The 20,180-nt window shown below is 47.5% G+C and overlaps 1 protein-coding gene across 1 annotated transcript in view; it reads right to left on the reverse strand.

The window, feature by feature from the left end:
* The window catches only part of RSPH6A (radial spoke head 6 homolog A), a 114,705-nt gene that overhangs the window by 9,162 nt on the left and 85,363 nt on the right, over positions 1-20,180 (reverse strand). Inside the window, exon 5 of the mRNA XM_069644646.1 lies at positions 17,060-17,177. Coding sequence (XP_069500747.1) covers positions 17,060-17,177 — 118 coding nt within the window. The remainder of the gene's footprint in view (positions 1-17,059; positions 17,178-20,180) is intronic.

Below are 20,180 nucleotides of genomic sequence, written 5' to 3' on the forward strand. Positions count from 1 at the left end.
AAACTCATTTGCCTTTTAACATCATTGAGAATACTCTTCCAGACTTTAAACATAAGTTATCAGAAACAGACTAGCATCATAAGTCCAAGAATACTGGGACGAAAAAGATGAACTGAGTAATGAGGATCATGGAAATTCAAGAGCACATGCTGCGCTCTAGTGGTTGGAGGAACAAACGTGAGGCCAGGAAATTTAAACCGGAGAAACAGATGACAAGTGAACGCTGGCTGGAGAACGCTGCTTTTCTCGGTGCTGTCTGAGATACTGTGGGGCTAGAAGAGACTCAGTTGAGCCCACTAGCTCACTGACACAAATGCATGGAGCAGATTGCTGCGGCGAGTATGCGGCGAGGACGTCAGAAGCAGGCGGAAGGCTTCTGGGCGTTTGCCGGTACTTGGAAGCAATCTCCACTTCACATAAACCTGGGAAGACACAGAATAGACGAGCGGGAATCGCGAGACACGGAGAAGCCGAAAACCAGAAACAGCAAGATGGAGTGGAGCACTGCAGGGCTGCCACAGGCTCAAAGCAGAAGAACCAATGTATGCCAACAAGAACCAGTGAGTACACCAAAGAGAAGCAGGGATACAGGGGCGTATAAGCAACGCTGTCAAAAATGAATAATCCGTAACGAAACAAGTAAATAAATACCTTGTCAAAGGCCAAGCGGAACAAGCATAAGAGGCTATGAGGTTTGTGAGTGTATGCAGTACACCTGTGAGAGAATCCCTGGCAGATTCAAGGGAAGACAAAACACAAAGCAAGTCTAAGAGACTGTCGAGTTTGTGAGTGTGCACAGAGCACACATGAGACAAGTCCTAGCAGGAGACTATACCAGGCATATTAAGAGGTGCAAGAATACATATAAGAAAAGCCCTGGCAGGAGAGAACACCAGGTGAATGCAAGTTACAAGTGTGTGTGCATATAAAAGCACTGGCAGCATAGTATACCAGACATTGTCAAGTTTAACCGTGTTTGTAATATACTTTACCCAAGGAAATACTGATAAGGATACATCAGGACTAGCTGTGAGAACATATTAAAGAGGAGAAAAAAACTGGCAGGAGAGTACACCAGATATCCTAACAAGATAAAGAAGAACAGCCAAGTTGATTTGTGTACCAGTTGTGATGTTGATCAAGCAAAACTTAAGGAACTGATATTCTTGAAAATAAAACAGAAGAGAAATCCAGTGGAAGGGAATCGCCCTCTGGAACAATAAACTATCTTCTGAAACTTGCATTGGAGTTAAGCCTTTTCCTTTTTGAACATTTACACACTACTGAAGGCCAAAGACATTTTCCCTTTTCACCTTAGAGTTAATCTTTAGAGTGCAGGGCCAGAATTGTTCTTTGGACACAGGACGGTTTTACTTTGGACATTCTGACATTGACAGACCCTTAGTTTTGGAAACGCCTTTTAGAGCAAGGACAGAGGTATTTTACAATCCCTTTTTAATTTTAATAAAAGTTTTTGATCAAAACCATGACCCCCCTTGTGTCCGAGATCCTCATTACGAGTATGGAGGTAAAAACAGAGTAATTACCGGCATGGTGGTAATAGCGCGTCCGTGCACCCTTGATGCCGCTAACAGCGGCTGATTACGAGTGCGCAAGGAAATGCGAACCTCCATGCCGGTAATGGCTGCACCGCTATGCCGCTAAAGGCCCTCCAACCCGCCGATAGCGCCATCACTGGAACTGCCGATACCGCCTCCGCCAAGAAGCAACCCTTTAATAACGTCCCGGTAATAACATCATGCTAATACCGGGCTCATAATACCGGACCCGGAAGTAACGTCATCGCGTCGAACGGGAAATGCACCAGCGGCCATCTTTAAAAACACAATCCATTGCAATCCTCTCAATCCAGCCGTGCTACGGAGGAGAGAGCAGGGCCATACCATCCAGCATGTCCAAGGCTACCCGCAAAACTACCCCCCGCCTGCGCAAGAAGCACTTCTCCGACGAGGAGCTAAACATGCTGGCTGATACTCTTGCAGCCCATGCAGATGAGGTTTTCGCAAACAACCTCAAAAAGAAATATGGGAGGAGGTTGCGCGTAAGGTGTCAGCGGTTGGCACCACCCTCCGCACAGTCAAAGACTGTAAAAAACGATGGGATGACCTACGTCTCTGGGTCCGTAACATCCTGGCATCCAATCGCAGGGAGGCCATGGCCACAGGCGGGGGTGCCCACTCACCAGTAAAATTGATGCACTGGAAAGAGACCTGCAGCACCACAATACATAAGGAGTACATAGAGGGCTTTGGTGAAATGGAGACGGTGCAGCGACATCGGGAGATGGAGGTGAGTGACCCCGCAAACCCCAGTAGGCCAAACCATGACGTAGTACATCAGATGTGAAAGTGAGCCAAGCCAATGCATGGCCCATTATACAAACATATACAGATCCATGTCCAGATGGAGTCCCAAACCCTGGCACAATGAAATGCATGCTGCGTGCCAATCCCATTACCAACAGACACCCAACACACAGGGACCATTCTCATGTCACACATCACACAAACCACAATACAATGGTATGCCACCTGGTACATATCAGTGCCGAATGGAGAGGCCACGGCTTATGCCAATACGCCCCCCCCCCCCTTTGAAAGTACCCTGGTGACACACCTATAAGAATGCAATGCATGAGAAAATAAATACTGTACAGCACCAACTCATGCATCTTGCATGTAACACCATCACTGATGCCCTGCATCTCTTGTTCCCCCACAGGCACTGATGCAGAAGGTGAAGGGCAGGACCCTGCCCCAAGGGCATCAACATCCAGGGCCAGACTACAGGGCACTGGGCCTACCACCTCCGGGCAGCACCATGTGCCACAGTGCAGCCCAGGGCACCTGTACAGGCCAGGCCATCTGACAAGGCGATAACAGCAGCGGACGAGACTGCTAATACTGAGCTGGCAACAACTGCTGAAGGCGAGGCTGATGGCACGCAGTCCGCTGCCACCAGTTCAGTGGGTGAGGCAGCAGCCACAGCCCCCCTCAGTGATGTGGATGTGCACGCGGAGGAATACAAGGACATTGATGGCACCATCCATGTCGAATGTCCCCACACACCAAGCCCCTCGTCCACCCCCCACGACTCCACACAGGGCACACCATCCAGCCCCATGCAGGAACTAGCGGTTCAACTGCGGAGTCCGCATCTGACAAGCATCTCGGATCCAGCCCTGAAATGGCCCACCCAGCCGCAGCACCCTCCACCTCCACATCCCCCACTGACATGGAGGCACGCCTGTCGAGGGTAGAGGCCCGTCAGGACTCCATGATCGAGCTGGTGCGACAGTATGTGGCCGAGGGTGAGTAAAGACGCCGTGAGATCCAGGCGGTGAATGCTGGAACCATTGTGGCCCTCAATTCGAGTGCCATAATTATACGTGACAGTTTGGGGGCGGTCACACAGGTCCTAAACAGGATGCTGGAACACATGCAGAACCAACAACCTGCATCGGCGGTGCAAAACCCATCCACCTCCACCCCATCGACCACACCTGCAAGCTCGACTCCCTCAATCCCTGTGCGGATGACGAGGTGCACAGAAATACTGCCCCCCGACACAAAAAAGTCCAGAAATAGCCGGTCCAACCACATTGCGTGTGAGATGACAATGGGTGAGGGGGGAGGTGGTGTTGGTGGTGTTGAGGGGATTAAGGGGTGTATAGGATGTTTGGGGAGGGTATGGGGTGTTTAGGGGGTATGGGGTGCTTTGGTGTGTTGGGGAGGGGGGGGGGTGTGTGAGTGGTGGTGGGGGAAGCCCTACATTGTTATTTTTCTTAATACACCTGTTGTATTCAAAATCATTTCATGCCTGGACATTGTTTATTTTGTGCGTGTTCATTCTATTCATGACAGCGCACAGTGCCCAACTCCCCACACACACTGTGTCCATGTCCACACGGTCCCAGTGCTTAGTGTAGTACTGACACATAACCATCAACGTCCCTGTGGTTCAGAAGTAATCGTCAATCAGTGATTGGCGTACAGCACAGCCATCTTGTGCATCACGTACTGCCAGGGGTACTGCTTCTCCTCATTCATCCTCACCCGGTGCATGTATGTCAATGTCAGGTGGCAGTGGTACGTTTCTCTGGATGCACATGTTGTGCAGCATGACACAGACCATGGTGATCTTTGCCACCTTTTCAGGGCCATAAAGGAGTGATCCACCAGACCTGCTTAGGCAGCGGAACTGTGCCTTCAACAGGCCAAAGATCTGCTCAATCACAACACGGGTATGGGTATGAACCCGATTGTAATCCTCTTCGTGCCCGTTATGCGGGTTCCGTCCAGGGCTAAGTAGCCACGGCTTCAAGGGATAGCCTCCATCACCTGCATGGGAGCACAAAGAGGTATGTGTAAGTCAATCTGAGCTGACACCTTTAGGATTAACGGTCATAGCTGCAGCTATTTGGTGTTGACATGCACATGTCCCTGGATGTATGCACACAGGTTCATTTGATGCATTGTGTACCAAACAATGGTCTACTAGTGTGGATTGCGTTGTATAGATGATGCAGGGCGTTCACTTGCATGCTGATGTAATGTCTTGCCACCCATTACTGCAGTGTATGCTACTCTGTACCTAATCACACTAGCGGCATTGGCACAGTTGTAATCATGTTTAGTCATGCTTCGCTTGACATACCCATGGTGGCCTGCTTGTGCGTTTGGCATGTTGTCATTGATGTGCGGCATTGGTCTTATGTATGGCATTGATGTGTCATGTTCAGGTTGGGATGTTCAAGATAACAGTGTTTAGCTCCGAGTGCATTGTCCACTTACCACCCAAACCCACCCAGGTGGAGTATGTACCCCCCCAATCCCACCCAGGTGGAGTATGCATCCTCCCCCCGCATCCCACCCAGGTGGAGTATGCATCCACCACCAATCCCACCCAGGCTGAGTATGCACCCCCACACCTCACAACCTCAATGCACTGCCATGGCCCAGTCAGGCAACTTAACGGGATAGCAGGCACGTCGTCCGGCATGTCGCTCCACGTAGCGGGGAGTTACGCAGCACCATGGCATCATGTGTGGATCCGGGATATCGTGCGCAACTATGTGTGATGCTGGAGTCACATGCCATCTGCACATTGATGGAATGGTATTGCTTGCGATTGGGGTACACCACCTCATTGGCATGAGGGGCCACCAATCCTACATGGGTGCAGTCGAGGGCACCAACGCAATTGGGCATGCCTGCCAGTGCATGGGACCCTACTTTGGTGTCAGCGAGCTCCTGGCCAGTCCGTGGTAGGGAAATGTGGATGCTTGTATGCTTCAGGAGGGCATCAAGCACTTGGGTCAGCATGCAGGCCAGAGTAGTTGTGATATGCCATGCAGCTGCCCCACTGTGTGCTGGTAGGTGCCTGTGGCCAGGAAGTGGGGCACAGGCACCACCTTTAGTAGAGGGGGGATGGCAGTGCGGATTTCTATCAGGCTGACGATGTCGTCGTGAATCATGTCCACTATGGTGGTGATGGTGACACGGTCCAATCGGTACAGGGTGTGGATCTACTCGGGGGTTAGATTGAATGGACTGGGTCTTATGCGAGGGATTGGTGGCTGCCTACGTGGTACCACTGGCTGGGCCTGTCTCACCCTCCTTCTCCTCCTGTATCTCCTCTGTGCTGCCTGTAGTTGTAGTTGTTGTTGTTGCTGTTGTTGTAGCAGTACAGGCATGTCCTCCAGCCCCATGATTGCAACAGCTGGTGGGATCATTTTGGTGTAGGAAGGAGTGTGGTGTGTGGGTATACTCCCTTTGTACTGGGACAGGCTCCATTGACTCCACCTGTGGTGATTGAGTGCACCTGTGGCAGTTTCCTGCACTGCAGGTTGCTATTTACGGGTGGTCCGCGATGCCTGTATTGCCGCCATCGTGCAGGCCCTAATTACCGCCTTCGGGATGCCGGTAAGTGCATGCCCGCGTAACTTGTGATGTCCTCCTGTTAGCGGCATCCCGGTATTGGCGCCGCGAAGGGGCGTGTGTACGCGCGCATGCCGGTAAGAAGGGACACAGTATGGGCGGTGGCGGTATTGGCGGGTTGTCAGCTCGTAATGGCCTGGACCCGTTGAAGACGATGCCGGTAATGCCATTCCGCCTTCCTTTTTTCATTACCTCCATATTCGTAATGAGGCCCTGAGTCTCATTCCTGTCTCCTCACAAAACACGATGACAGTTCCAATCACACCACAGATATTCCATTGATAGCAACCTGTAACAAGTCAAGATGGATCAAATTCAAGATAATTACTCCCGAGAACTTGACCAACACTGACAGGCATTAAAACCCACCAGCTACAAAGACAATGTTCTCCTTCCATTGTGAAGATCATCAGTGGTAAAGCACACTTCTAATCATCAACATATTCCTCAGAGAATAACCCCTTCCCAGATGCTCTGAAAACAGAACAGATTTTTCCCCTGGTGAAGAAACCCATGCTCGACTCGGATGGCCGTGCCAACTTTTGCCCCATAATGAATGTACTCTTCATCAGCAAAGTGACTAAGAAGACCATTACCTTCCAGATCCTGAAAGGCATCACTCAACATAATCTACATGACTGTCAATCTAGTTTCCGACCACAATGCAGCATTCTGACTGCCACCATCCAAGTTATCTAGGAAGCTCTACATATCCTGGAAAAAGGAGACCCCTACTTACTCATTCTATTTTACCTCTGTGAGAAACCTGAGGGTATTCTCCCAAGTAGACCTCGGGAAACCCTTATTCAGGTGGCCAGGGAAGGCTGGAGCTCTCAGATCCCAACCATGGGGTGGACGAGCAAGGGAGGATCTCCTGGGCAGGGGAGCCGAGGGTTATGCTCGGGGAAATTCCCCAGGTATGATATGATAGTTTATTTATATAGCGCCTATACACAATGTGTTTCAAAGCAAGGGAGGGAACAAGGGAAAATACAATTACATTCTTACAGGCCATGAACAGTAAGGATGACAAATTAACTATTGTACTCGGCCTGACAACATTTCAGATAGTGCAAGAGCTAAGACATAGATAAGGAACGAAGGGGGAGAGTGGGAAGGAAATGGAAACAGACAGGTGAATACCGTACTAGGCTTGATGACATTTCTGGTAGAGCCAGAGAAAAACAAGAGGTGAGGGAGAGGGGTGCGGAAAGGTAGGGGAGGAACAAAACAAGCGACTATCATACTAGTCCTGATGACATTTCAGATAGTGCTGGAGGGGTGGGGGGGGAGGGAAAAACCAATAAGGGGAGGGGGGAGGAGACAAACGAGGTTGCTATCATACTAGGTCCAGGAACAATTCTGATAGAGTAAGTGCATAGAAGAAAGTAAGGGGAGGAGATAGGAAAAGGGAGAAGGGAAAGGAGGAGAGAACAGAGAGTTAGCAGTCAAAAGAGTGGAGAAGCAAGAGCGAAGAGTGAATACAATTGCAGAAGTTAGTAGTAATACATAATGTTGCAAGCCAGGATAGAAGATGAAGATGGGAACAGCATGATTCAGGGCCACCATGAGTACAGGATGCAAAGGAAGTCCAGCATGAGAGTTGAGAAAGGGTGACGCGCCGTGAATGAATGAAGTCCATAAAAGTCAAATCCAGCATTGGCCACAAGACGGTGATGGTGAAACCAGAATTTAACAGGACAGACTCCTGCAGAAGTAGGCTTGGGTGGAGTGAGGGGGGAGTGGGGTAGAGAATCAAGCAAAACAGGCAACACCTGTGTGCGAGAATGGTGGGGGCACAAGGGAATATCACAGGGGGACCAGAGGGGGTGGGGATGGCCTGTGGGGACAGAGGGAGTAACACATGTTGGTGCATGCTTACCTGCTGTCTGAGCAGGGTTTGGGCCTTGGGTCCTCCTGGTCCGAACAGGATTTGCCCTTTTATTCTTCTGCCCTTCGCTTCAGATGCCCGGGTGAGAGACGCCCTTGATCTAATATTTAAGAGCAGGAAGGAAGAGGCGGGGCTAAGAATGTGGGTGGTGCTTAGGCCAGGTGACCTAGATCCACTTGCACCTGCTCCCCATCTGCAAAGGAAAAGAGGCTGGAGGGCTCCTTAAGTAGGGAAAAAGAGCGGCAAGCAGGAAGGCACCAGGAGGGCGGGGCTTGCTAAGTGGTGAAAAAGAGCGGCAAGCAGGAAGGCACCAGGTGGGCGGGGCTTGCTAAGTGGTGAAAAAGAGCGGCAGGCGGGAAGGCACTAGGTGGGTGGGGCTTAGGCCAGGTGACCTAGATCCACTTGCACCTGCTCCCCATCTGCAAAGGAAAAGAGGCTGAAGGGCTCCTTAAGCAGGGAAAAAAAGCGACAAGCAGGAAGGCACCAGGTGGGCGGGGCTTGCTAAGTGGTGAAAAAGAGCGGCAAGCAGGAAGGCACCAGGTGGGCGGGGCTTGCTAAGTGGTGAAAAAGAGCGGCAGGCAGGAAGGCACCAGGTGGGCGGGGCTCAGGCCAGGTGACCTAGATCAACTTGCACCTGCTCCCCATCTGCACTGAGACGAGGTACTACATCGCGGAAGACAGAGAGGAGGATGAAGTCCCTGAGATTTTCTTTGGGTATTCTACATCTACCTCCCTTCCACCAGAAGAAGCTCCCATAATAAAACCCAACCACCCCTACACCTCTGGTAAACCAACTATGAGCACAGACCCCATTAGACTTGAAAACTAAATCTCCCAGAATTCGGGTAATTCCCATCTGTCTCATAAATCCTAGCAATCTCACCCTTCTAAGTTCATCAGACCCCTTGGTACAAAAGCTATAATTCCATGCAACACCTTTTCCACATCCTACCACGCAGAACATCTAGAAACTCTACCTCTCCCCTTTTCCGACACCAACACTTTCTCCCAATGTAGAAAACAACGGACTAACCCTAAACCTGTTAACCTGATATGTCCCAACCCAAGGGTCAGGCAAAGTCAAGCAATTGATCTGAATGACACACACCTGACAGCACTTTCCGGTTTATAGTGATTGTTTTGACTACAAAAGTTTCGAATGCAAAAGTTTCAACAAAAAAATGCATCATAAAAATGCATTTTTTGTTGTTTTTTGGTCCCCCTAACCCTTTTTGTACCCCTTAACACCCATTTTAGTAAAAAAAAAAAAAAACAAAAAAAAAAAAAAGTTACCTGCAAAAAATATTTATTTTTTCGATGCATTATTTTTTGAAACTTTTGCATTTGAAACTATTTTTTTCGAAACAATGCCTGGATACCCCCTTTCCTTTACCCACAGGGATAAAAGGTGGAGCACAAGAGCACAGAATGAGCAAAGCAGACCGCACAAGGTAAGAGCTGACTAAACACGGAAGTTCAAGAGGATTAGAAAGACGGCGCAGACCGAGAGAGAGAGAGTAGACCTTGCCCTTTCCGACCAAGGCCTGTGGAACCTCTGCAGAGAGAAAGATAAGTCTGCAAACAATAGCTAACGTGTATTGCAACAGATGTGCCTGGGAAGTGAAACCCTCCTCCGCTGATTATCAAGCTGGGGTGAGGCACTGTTCTCGGTGGTACAAACTTTGACTCCAAGACATCAGACTACCAAGTAGTTCATCACAGCCGGTGAGTCGAGGGAAGTGTCGATAAACTGAACTGTGTTGAATGAAAAGTAACCAAAGGCTAAATTGAACTTTGAAAAATAAGCAATACTAGGAGGTGGAAAACTAGCAGCAGAGAAGTCTGGGACCACGTGTGTGCTTACGCAGGAAACTCTAGGCGATTACCCAACGGTATAGACTACCGTAACCAGAAGGCCTTGGGAAGAGGCGAAGAAAGGTTCAAAGTGGTCATACAGGAGTCTTGTAAAATCCTCTACCGTCGAAGGTCTTTGACCGGCAAATGATTGCGAAAGCTAAGGGAAGAGAATCCCACACGATGAAAATGAGTACATGAACCCTATATCGAAGAGGCTAGCAAGTGTGAACACGGCGGAGGGATGCTAACAAGAGGGGATGAAATCTGAAGTCCCATGAACATCGTGTTGACAGGAGTGAACCCAGCGGAGGGAAGTCCACAGTGCATTGTTTGAAAAGACATTAAGACTTGTGAGTGTAAGAGTCTAAAGTTCTATGAACAGTAAGTTGACAAGAGTGAACTAAAGAGGGATGCTAAAGAGAAGGGCCAAAGTCTAAAGTCCTGTGATGAATTGTCTGTAACAGTCCCAGAAGTGGCAAGCCGACAACGAGGGGCAAAGCCCGAAAACCTGAACTGGTTAAAAAGACATTGAGAAAGCGAGAAGTATTGCAAGACAAGGGGAAGGGAATCATCCCCCCATGTCATCTAGCATCCAAGCCCGGCCAAGGGAGATCCAGGGGTGGAAAACATCACCCAAAGTTCACTGAGAAAGGAACTGTCTTGCTAATTTGTTGAATATGTCTGAGGGGTCAGCGCCCAGAAGAGGGGGTGCCAGGGGTGAAGCCATCACCCAAAGTGTTTGTAGAACAGAACTTTGTATTTGTTTGTTGAGAGTAACAGGCCTCGAAGGCAAGCGACTATTTTATTACTAAGAGACTTAACCATTAGAAAACCTGATAGCTGATACAGTGCTGTTAGCACGTGCTGGGAAGGCTCGAGCATGTGCTGTGCTCCAAAGTCCCACCTTGTCCCATGCAAAAAACGTGGAGGAGGGAGACCTCAAGGCAATTGCATCCTGACTTATTATATGAACACCTTGTCCTTTATTTTGAATACCCTATCCCACACACTTTCTGTAATTAGTTGTAAGGAATTGGCAATAGGTTTTTCTTTGTATATGCTTTTTACTTTGACAAGACACCACAAAGGACTGCCTCAATTTTCATTTGATGGTCGATGCTTGCTCCCATCTTAAATTTAGGTTTAGTTTAGGAGTTTTCTACCCTGCATTTATAGTTCAATGAACACCCTTGAACTGTGATCACTTATTCTGTCTTTAGTGTTGTCACCATGAGTTCCTTACACCTCTCTGCTGCCTTGGATATTGTTCATTAGGAAGCCCTCCAACCTCAACATCCTCGCCATTTGCATGGGCTTCAATGGAACAGCCCTGCAGTGGTACAACTCATACCTTTCCAACAGAGATAAACTTGTCCAGATGGGTCCCAACAGATGTCAGCATTGCAAAATAACCTGTGGCGGTCCACAAGGCTCCATCCTGTCCCCTGTCATCTTCAACCTCTACATGAAATCTCTGGGGTGGGAGTGGGGACTCCTCGACAACACAGATATCAAGATGCACCAATAGGCAGATGACCCACAGCTTTGTCTAAAGACCAGTAGCATCAACGGCATCCATCAACTCAAAACACAGTGTATCCCTTATCCATGCCTGGCTATTAGTCACCTACCCGAAGTTCAACCCGAAAAAGACCAAATTCATTCTCCTTGGAAATCCACCAAGCATGCACAAGCCCAGAACTGGGTGACTAACATGACGCTCAATGGATTCATGCCTCAACTCTCAACCAGTGCAAAATCTCATGGCAGTACAATTGACTGTGATCCCTCATTCATAAAACACATCGGCAAGAAGGCTAAAGGAGCATAGCACAAGCTTGCACAACTCCACAAAGTCAAGCCTTTCATCCCTGCCCAGAGTTTCAGAAATGTTCCCCAAACTCTGGTCCACCTGGATGGTGGCAATGCCCTACTCACAGGAGTCCCAGATGGCACCCCAACCCCACAGAAAGCTGTCCAGCCCACAACAGTAGACCTCATCACAGGATAGAAAATAATTGAATACATCACCCACTGGCTACTTCTTCAAGGATCCATAATGTTCAAGACACCTTGCAACACTTACAAAGCAGTCCCAAAGAAAACACTGCGGCCAGCTCCCACAACCCATCTATCTGTAGAGGTCAGCACACCACCAGACGCACAATATTACCAGATCAGAAACAAAGAACTGCAAGAGGAACAAAACAGGCCTTTTTATGCTACCACCCTGTCTCTGGAACACATTACCAGTAAAGATAAGACTGTCATCCTCCACACTATGCTTCAGGAAGGGCCTGAAGACCCCACTATTCAATGAACATCTTGTCAGTCTCTGCTCACTCTACTGAACTCTAATTCTACCCCTCTCGAGCTCCCTCTAATCTGCTGCCTCTAGCCATCCCAGCTCCTGTGCCACCCCTACAACCGTACTTGTAACCTCCTAGGGGTGCCCCCCACATATAGCGCTCTGTTACTTCCCAGATAGATTTGGGCTTTATAAATGTCATACATACAATAAGTGAAACATTACAATTAAAAAAAAATAAGTGGATTAAAACAAGTTTTTAAAAAGGGTTAAGCTTACTATGAAAGTACAAATCGACAAACTTTGTGAATGCCAAGGTTACAGTACAAAGACTCTAAATGAGTATTCCCCTAATAAAATGTCCATTACACTTCAAATCCAACATCAACTCACACTACATCCCTGCTTCCCAACACTCACTTTGAATATTAGCTAACCATATCAATGCTCTAGTCAAAGTGAGTGTTGCAAAACAGTGATGTGGTGCAAAGAACAAGTTACTTACCCACGATAATGTTCTTTCGACTGGATGTTTCTCTCACGTATTCCTTATCTTTGATATTTCCAATATCCAGCTTGCTGCCTCAGAAACAATTTTCAGCAGAGGGTGCTGTGCATCATTGTCCCTCGGAGGCCTCCGTCTCCACGTCAACGTCACTGCAGGTATATGTAGCACGCGCAGCGCCCGTTGGCCTCAGTTCCGTTTTGACGACTGGAGTTTTACCTTGTGTTTGACAGTTACTCCCCCTGAGAGAGCGTAGACTGCAACCGCAAGGGAAGTTCTACTGTGGGGTAGTTTGGGAGGGGCAATAAGGACTACGTGGGAGGAACATCCAGTTGAAAGAACGTTACCGTGGTAAGTAACTTGTTCTTCGAAATGGATTGTGTCCTCCCACGTAGTCCTCATGTTTGATACACTCCAAAAGCAGTTTACATAATTTGTAGGAGGGAGTAGAAATGAATGTGGTTATGTATGCACAACACTGCTTTTCCAAAAGCAGAATCTTGGCATGTGGAGGAGTCTAAACTGTAGTGTTTAGTAAAGGTGTGCACAGATGACCATGTGGCAGCTGCACATATATCCTTTATCGGAACTCCCCTTTGCAATGCAGACAAAGTTGCATCTTAGATGTTCTGGAGTGTCTTTACCTGCCAGTTTGTAACATTTCTATATAGTTAGTATAATCTGTCTAGATATAGTTTTCTTAGTGATGACCAGTCCCAATTTGTGACCCAATTTGTGCCCTGAATAGCCCATGGATAACTGGTCATCCTGCTGCAATGTTGCCAATCTGGAGATGTAAAAGCTCAGTGCACGTCTAGGGTCAAGCCTGTGAAGTCTTTCTTCCTCCTTCGCCGGATGTGGTGGAGGATAAAAAGATGGTAATGTTATCTTCTGAGTAATGTGAAACTCAGAAACTATTTTGGGGCGAAACATAGGCGTCACTTTTAGTACCACTCTGTCTTTATGAAAGACAGTATGAGGAGGCTTGCAGGATAAAGCCTGTAGCTCACTCACCGTTCGGGCTGATGTAATTGCCACTAAGAAGACCGTTTCCAGAGTTAGAAGTCTTAATGGAAAAGAATGTAGAGGCTCGAAAGGAGCTCCCATCAAGTATTTTAACACTAAGTTGAGATCCCACAGTGGGACTTGAAACGGGATTGGAGGGAAAACATTAGTGAGTCCCTTTAAAAACGGTACTATTAAAGGAATCTTTTTTTTTTGAAAATTTGGTTTTATTGGAGTTTTACAATTATGACATAATTCAGAAAATAATGTAAACATTGATATATATCAAAGTGAGGTCACAACTTTCCCCCCCCCCACCCCACCTCCCACACCCTAAAGTAGGAGACTTTCTCCAAAGTGCGCTTAAAAATAGAAAGCGCTGCCAGATATCCCTTGATGGTACCGATCTGGAGCCCTAGATTTGCCAGACGTAATAGAAAGGATAACACCATTGGTGTATTGCATGTGAAAGGGTCAACATTCTTATCTGTACACCAGCTGCAGAATTTATTCCAGCGGCAGTGGCATAAAGATTTGGTTGCTGGCCTTCTGGTCGAAAGCAAAATCTCAATTACGTCGTCCGGGAGCTCCCAATCCTTGTATCTCAGCCTCTCAGAAACCAAGCGTGAAGGCTGAGAGGCCTGATATCCAGATGGAGAACCAGACCCTCCTCTCGCGAGAGAAGATTCTCTCTTTGTGACAGACGTATCAGAGGGCAGATGGACATGTCCAGAAGGCCCGGGTACCACGTCCTCCTGGCCCAGTCCGGGGCAATTAGGATCATGGATTTCCTGAACCTTCTCAACCTCTGGATTATCTGAGGAATGACAGGGATTGAAGGAAACGCATATAGGAGTGGAAACTCCCAGTCCATCATGAACACATATCCTAGAGCTCTTCTCGGGGGGAACTCGCTTGAGCAGTACAGTTTGCACTTCCAGTTGGAACCAGTCGCAAACAGATCAACTTGAGGGGTTCCCCAAAGGGTAAATATCTCTTGAATGACTTCCTGAGCTAGTTCCCACTCTTGGGAGACTGTGCCTGCTCAGAGCATCCGCCGTCATGTTCTTCTCTCCGGCTAGGTGAACTGCTGACAGAGGGATTCCTTCTTGTACTGCCCAGAACCAGAGCTGCATTGCCTCTCTGCACAGTGGTAGTTACCCTACACCTCCTCTCTTGTTGAGGTAGTACATGGCCACTGTATTGTCTGTCATTATCAGGAGATTCGTTCCCTAAACAGATGGCAGGAAGGCCTTCAGCGCCAGTCTGATTGCCCACAGCTCTAACAGGTTGATATGTAGTTTGAACTCTGATGGAGACCAACGACCGCTGATGATCAAGTCGTTGGTATGGGCTCCTCACCCTGTGAGTGAGGTGTCTGTCACTACTGTTATCTCCGGCCACGGTTGCCAAAAGGTTCTCCTTTCAAGATGTTCTCCCGATAGGCCCACCACTGAAGATCCAGTGAGACTCTCCTCGGGATTTGAAGGAGGTCTGACATCATTCCTGAGATTGTGACCACTGGGTCCTGAGAGCCCATTGGAGCGATCTCATTCTCAGTCGAGCCTCTGGCACCAGAAAAATGCAGGTTTCCATGAGCTCGAGCAACCCTAGAAAATCGAAGGCCGGTAGATGCCAGGCATTCTGGAATTTGGTCACCATCTGCAGAATGTCTTGAGCCCTCACCTCTGGAAATTGAAGAGTGGGATTTAAAGTAGTCTGATCATGGGAGAGGTGTATACGTTTTTTCAATTGAAGTAGGCATTATGGCAGTCATCACAGGAGCCAAAAACGTCAAAATTGTCGATGGCCTCAACAAATGCGTTGATGGCTTTGACGATAGCGTTGATGGCTTCAACAATTGTGCCGAAGGGATTGACAGATGTGGCACCGAGGAGGTTGACACTCGAGGCGTTGATGGCTTCTCAATTGGTATCGCCGCCAATGGCGTTGATGTCGCACTTTTCGGTCCTGTAATAGAGGTTTCCTTCACCGTTGATGATGTCGATTTTTTAGGATTTAAGGAGACTTTTTCTCAACTCGAGGGATGAGATCGCTCTCGAGGAGACTTGTGGCTGGCGCTGAAGATGCACAACTCTTGTGCTTCCAAGGTCTTTCGACTGGAGCACCGCCTCTAGGTGTTGTCGAGGGGGGCAAGGCCGTGTTCTCGAAAACCTTTAGCATACAGAGTTTAAACTCCTCCCACTGTGCCGCGGTACTAGATTTGGAAGTGACCCATTCAGGTGAACTGGACGACGATTTGGATGGCAACCTATGGTGCCTCTTTTTTCAATGCCTCGAAGTCGAGGAGTGGTGCGAACCACTTCTCGATCGGCAACGTTTAGACAACTTTCGACAAGGAGAAGTTGTTCTCGACTCATCTGATGTCTTTTGTCTAGATGGAGTAGAGGGGGATTTTTTAGGCTTACCTGTCGCCATCTTCCCTCTACACGCTCTCAAGGCTTTGGCCATCATAAACAGGCAGTCCTCGCACTCCGAACACAGAGGATTTGACCCCAACACCACAGGCAGATCCTGTGTGGGTCAGTCACGGACATATTTGCACTGCAGTCACAGCATTTCTTGAAGCCGGATCGAGGAGTGGACCACGCCAAAGACAAAGCCATTTTGAGTCGAAACTCCAAGTGATGATGATGAAATTTTGAAGATTTCGAAAGTATTCCTGTCAGGAACTATGCGTTACGCATCCGATTTGAAGCGCGGAAAAACAGAACTGAGGCCAACTGGTGCTACGTGTGCCACATATTCCTGTGGTGACATCGAGAATGAGGCCTCGGAGGGACATCGACTCAACAGGCATTGGTGCACAGCGTCCTCTGCTGAAAATGTTTTCCGAGACAGCAAGGTGGATATTGGAAATATCAAAGATAAGGAATACGTCGGAAGACACAATCCATTTGAAATAAGGTTTAATTGGGGGTTAATGGACTTTGTTCGTATCAGAGAAATACATTACTTAGACTGATTGATTGTACCTTAAAGCTGTCATTCCCAACGTCGACTTCTTTTTATATGCATAACTTTTTCCCACTGATAACTTTTATGAGAAAGTGGTATATTCTTTAGCACAGAACTTCTCATGTTAATAGTGATTTTGATGGCCAATATATATTGCCTTGCATAATGTGTGATGGCGGATGGGTATAATTATTCCAGCAATGGAGTTGTGAAAGGGCAATATGTGTGCAGGGGAATCATTTTACAAATAACCATAACTTCTGTTGTGGCTCGATGTGTTCTGCTGGGCTCTTACAGTTTACACTGGGCAAATAATGCCTTTGATTGGTGCATACATTTGTTTTTCTACGCAGATATATCACACAGCTCTTTTCAGCAGTGAATCGAAAAGCAGAATTTATCCCACAGCATTTAGCGGAGTACACCTTCCACTTTCTCTCCTGTGGTTCGGGTAAAATGCTGCTGTCAGTATGGCAGACCATTTCTCTTTAGTGCCCTCATTAAAATAAGTCATTTCGTTACTTGTATCCAGGATACTGTGATAGAATACTTACTTCCCACTAGAGAAGGCGTAAGCACCAGGCCACAGATTGGATCGGAGAGTCGCTATAGCATATTGAGGAATTAGATGAGTAGAGAGCTGTGTTGTCCATGGAGGAGTGTGGTTAATCTCTGAAAGCAACAAACACATGCTTAAATAATTGTAGAAAAATCAGAGAAAGGCCCAGAAACACACAGTCAGAAGTTAGATGTCCAATTAGCAATTGTTATCTCTACCAACATCAAATGTCTAAGCATTCCTAATTTTGGCAGATAGGAGACCTGGGGGACAATGAGAGGAAAAATGTTCTGTGTGATCTACAACATGGTAACATTGAAAAGATGAGATTAGAGAACATATGGCCTGTGGTTTCATACTCAGAAAGTAGGTCACTTACCCCTCCGACTGAAAAAACAGTGTCACCCAATCCCACAACCAAACAAATATGCAAATGGTCAAACACCGGCAACGACACACACACACACACACACACACCGACACACACACACACACACACACACCGACACACACACACACACACACACCGACACACACACACACACACACAGACACACACACACACACACACACACACACACACACACACACACACAGACACACACACACACACACACACACACTTTATTAATGCATCTTGCACCAGAGATGTGTTTTCCCATATGCCAAGTGTGAGAAGACTGAAGGTGTCTCCCTAGCTAGTCCCCAGGGATCTGTCATTCAGGTGGTCAGGACACGGCCAACGCTATTGGATCCAGTTCCTGGGGGTGGACCAGTGAGGGGGGTAGGTTCTCGGGGAGTGGACGTGGGACACCGACGGGTGAGACGTGGTAACCCCCTTTGTTCAACACCTTTTCCCCATCCTACCATGTAGGACATTCAAAATGCCTGCCACCCCCCCCACCCATTCCGACACAAACACTTTCTCACGACACACCATAGAACAGACTAACACAAAACTGTTTACCCAAAAGGTCCCGATACAAGGGTCAGGCAAATTCAGGTAGTTGATCAGAATCTCACACACCTGACGGTCCTTTCCCTTCCCCAAAGGGCTAAAAGGTGGAGCAATATAGCACAGTATGAGCAAGGCAGACCACACGACAAGACAGCTATCCAGACCCAGCAGTTCAAGAGGAGGAGAAAGGCAGCAAACACCAAGAGGCTGACGAGGAGAGACACGACCTTGTCCTCTTTGACAAAACCCTGCAAAACCTGCCGATTTAACAATCATAAGGCTTAGGACAATAGCCCAAGTGTGCTGCAGCAGATGTCAACGGTACACAAAGCGTGTCAACGCTGATAAGCGGGAGAGGGAAATTCCTGCTACCGTGGTACCGGCCTTGACTCCAGTTAAGAGGATAGCCAAGCGGTTTATCACAGCCGGTGAGTCGAGAGGAAAGCAGATAAGAGCCAGGCTGTGATGAGTGAAAGACACAAAGTGGCAAGTTGAACTAAGTTCAAAGAACTGTAAAAGTGTTAATAAACACCCTTGAACTGTGATCACTTGTGTCTGTCTTTACTGTTGCCACCATGAGTTCCTTAGATAAGACGGTACCCCGTTTGCACTTTGGAAAGCATTTCTGTGGTTCAAAAATGCATTGAATAAGTCTGTTTTTTGGGCTAGGGATCTTTTTGCACTACTGCAAATTCTGTACAAATCTGCACTTGTACTGGGGGTAATACCGACCTAGGTCGTGCTGTGTGGGGACTTCCTGGGGTCTATTTCCAGCCTCTACACTTCGTAGTGACTAGATGAAATAAATCTGCAACCGGTGTTGGAATTTGTGACACAGTACGATCTGTCTAAAATATTCCAAAACACACACACGCTCTCCAGTAGTGAACATCAAACTACACATCCCAGAATCCCAAGAAGCATGTTTCTCCCCTATTCCACCAGGTTCCTGGAGGTGCTATAACTGACCCTGAGAGAGGTAGGCATTAGGGAGCTGCCATGTAGTTTATAGCAGTACTATTCACAGCTTACTTCACTTCTGGAGATTGGGGTAGGTCAGACTTCTGGCCTCATACCCTGAATGGGTTGTTGGAGCTCGTCAGCAGCTTGTCAGAAGCGAAGAGCATCCACATCAGAGTTTCCTTTTTAAGATGGACAGGGGACAATCGTCCTTTAAGCTAGGAGTCATAATCTAGTCTTGATTTTTCTGAAAGGAGCATTCTTTTGTTTTACTGCACATGAATGATGGTAAACATATTTTCAGTTTCTGTTCTATATGGATTGTGCTTGCAATTATCGAGCTGTTATGGAGGGCCATTATAATTTCAACTTAATTGCCATAGAGTGTCTATTGTCTAACTCATCATATTTTCTTTGGTGTGTGGGTGAGGTGGTTGTCTGCTTTCCACATGTCCAATGAGCAGAGCTAGTATGACATTACTCCCAGTTTTCGCACAAAGAGTGAGCGGCAAGGATTTACGGTTGGATGCAACAACCATCCCCTGTGAAGCTTAGCAGTTTATCAGGACTGTGTGCTTCAGTGCCAAGGGCACTGAATGTAGTTGTATTCCATTGCCACCTTGGAGCCTTAGCTTCCACGTGTGCATCGCCTATGTACCACAGGAGGTGGGCCTGACGATTCAAGTCATAGTTGAGCTGGTTGCTCATCAGCTTCTCACCAGATTGTAATCCAATGAAGTACTTCTCTGTTGGGTGTCAACATCTAACTCTGCTCTGAACAAGCTTGGTTGATTGGGTTATATATAAAATTGAGGCATCTTAGCTTTCATGTGAGAGTCTTGATGGTTGCAGGTTGGACCTGGAAAACCGGAATATCGTTTTCCCCATTCTCTACACCTCCTCTACCCACCAATGCTTCCAGTGTCAGTCTTCACTTACGCAGAACAGAACTACGATTATAAGATTGAATGCCATTTCTATAAAGATAGTTTATTTACATGCTTATGATGGAATGAATCGAAAAGGTTACTGTTCTATCCTGCACCATTATGAAACATACATTAAAAAACGGACATTGAATGTAGCTCTGCTTTTTCAAGTCGGTGGTACCCTTTAAGTCCTAGTATTCTTCAACTTTGGCAGTGTACTGATACATGAATTTCCATTCTCCTTCTGTAATAACGTCCTTGCTTGAACA

The sequence above is a fragment of the Ambystoma mexicanum genome, chromosome 2p (genome assembly GCF_040938575.1).
Source record: "Ambystoma mexicanum isolate Mex_15411 chromosome 2p, UKY_AmexF1_1, whole genome shotgun sequence".
Lineage (NCBI taxonomy): Eukaryota > Metazoa > Chordata > Amphibia > Caudata > Ambystomatidae > Ambystoma > Ambystoma mexicanum.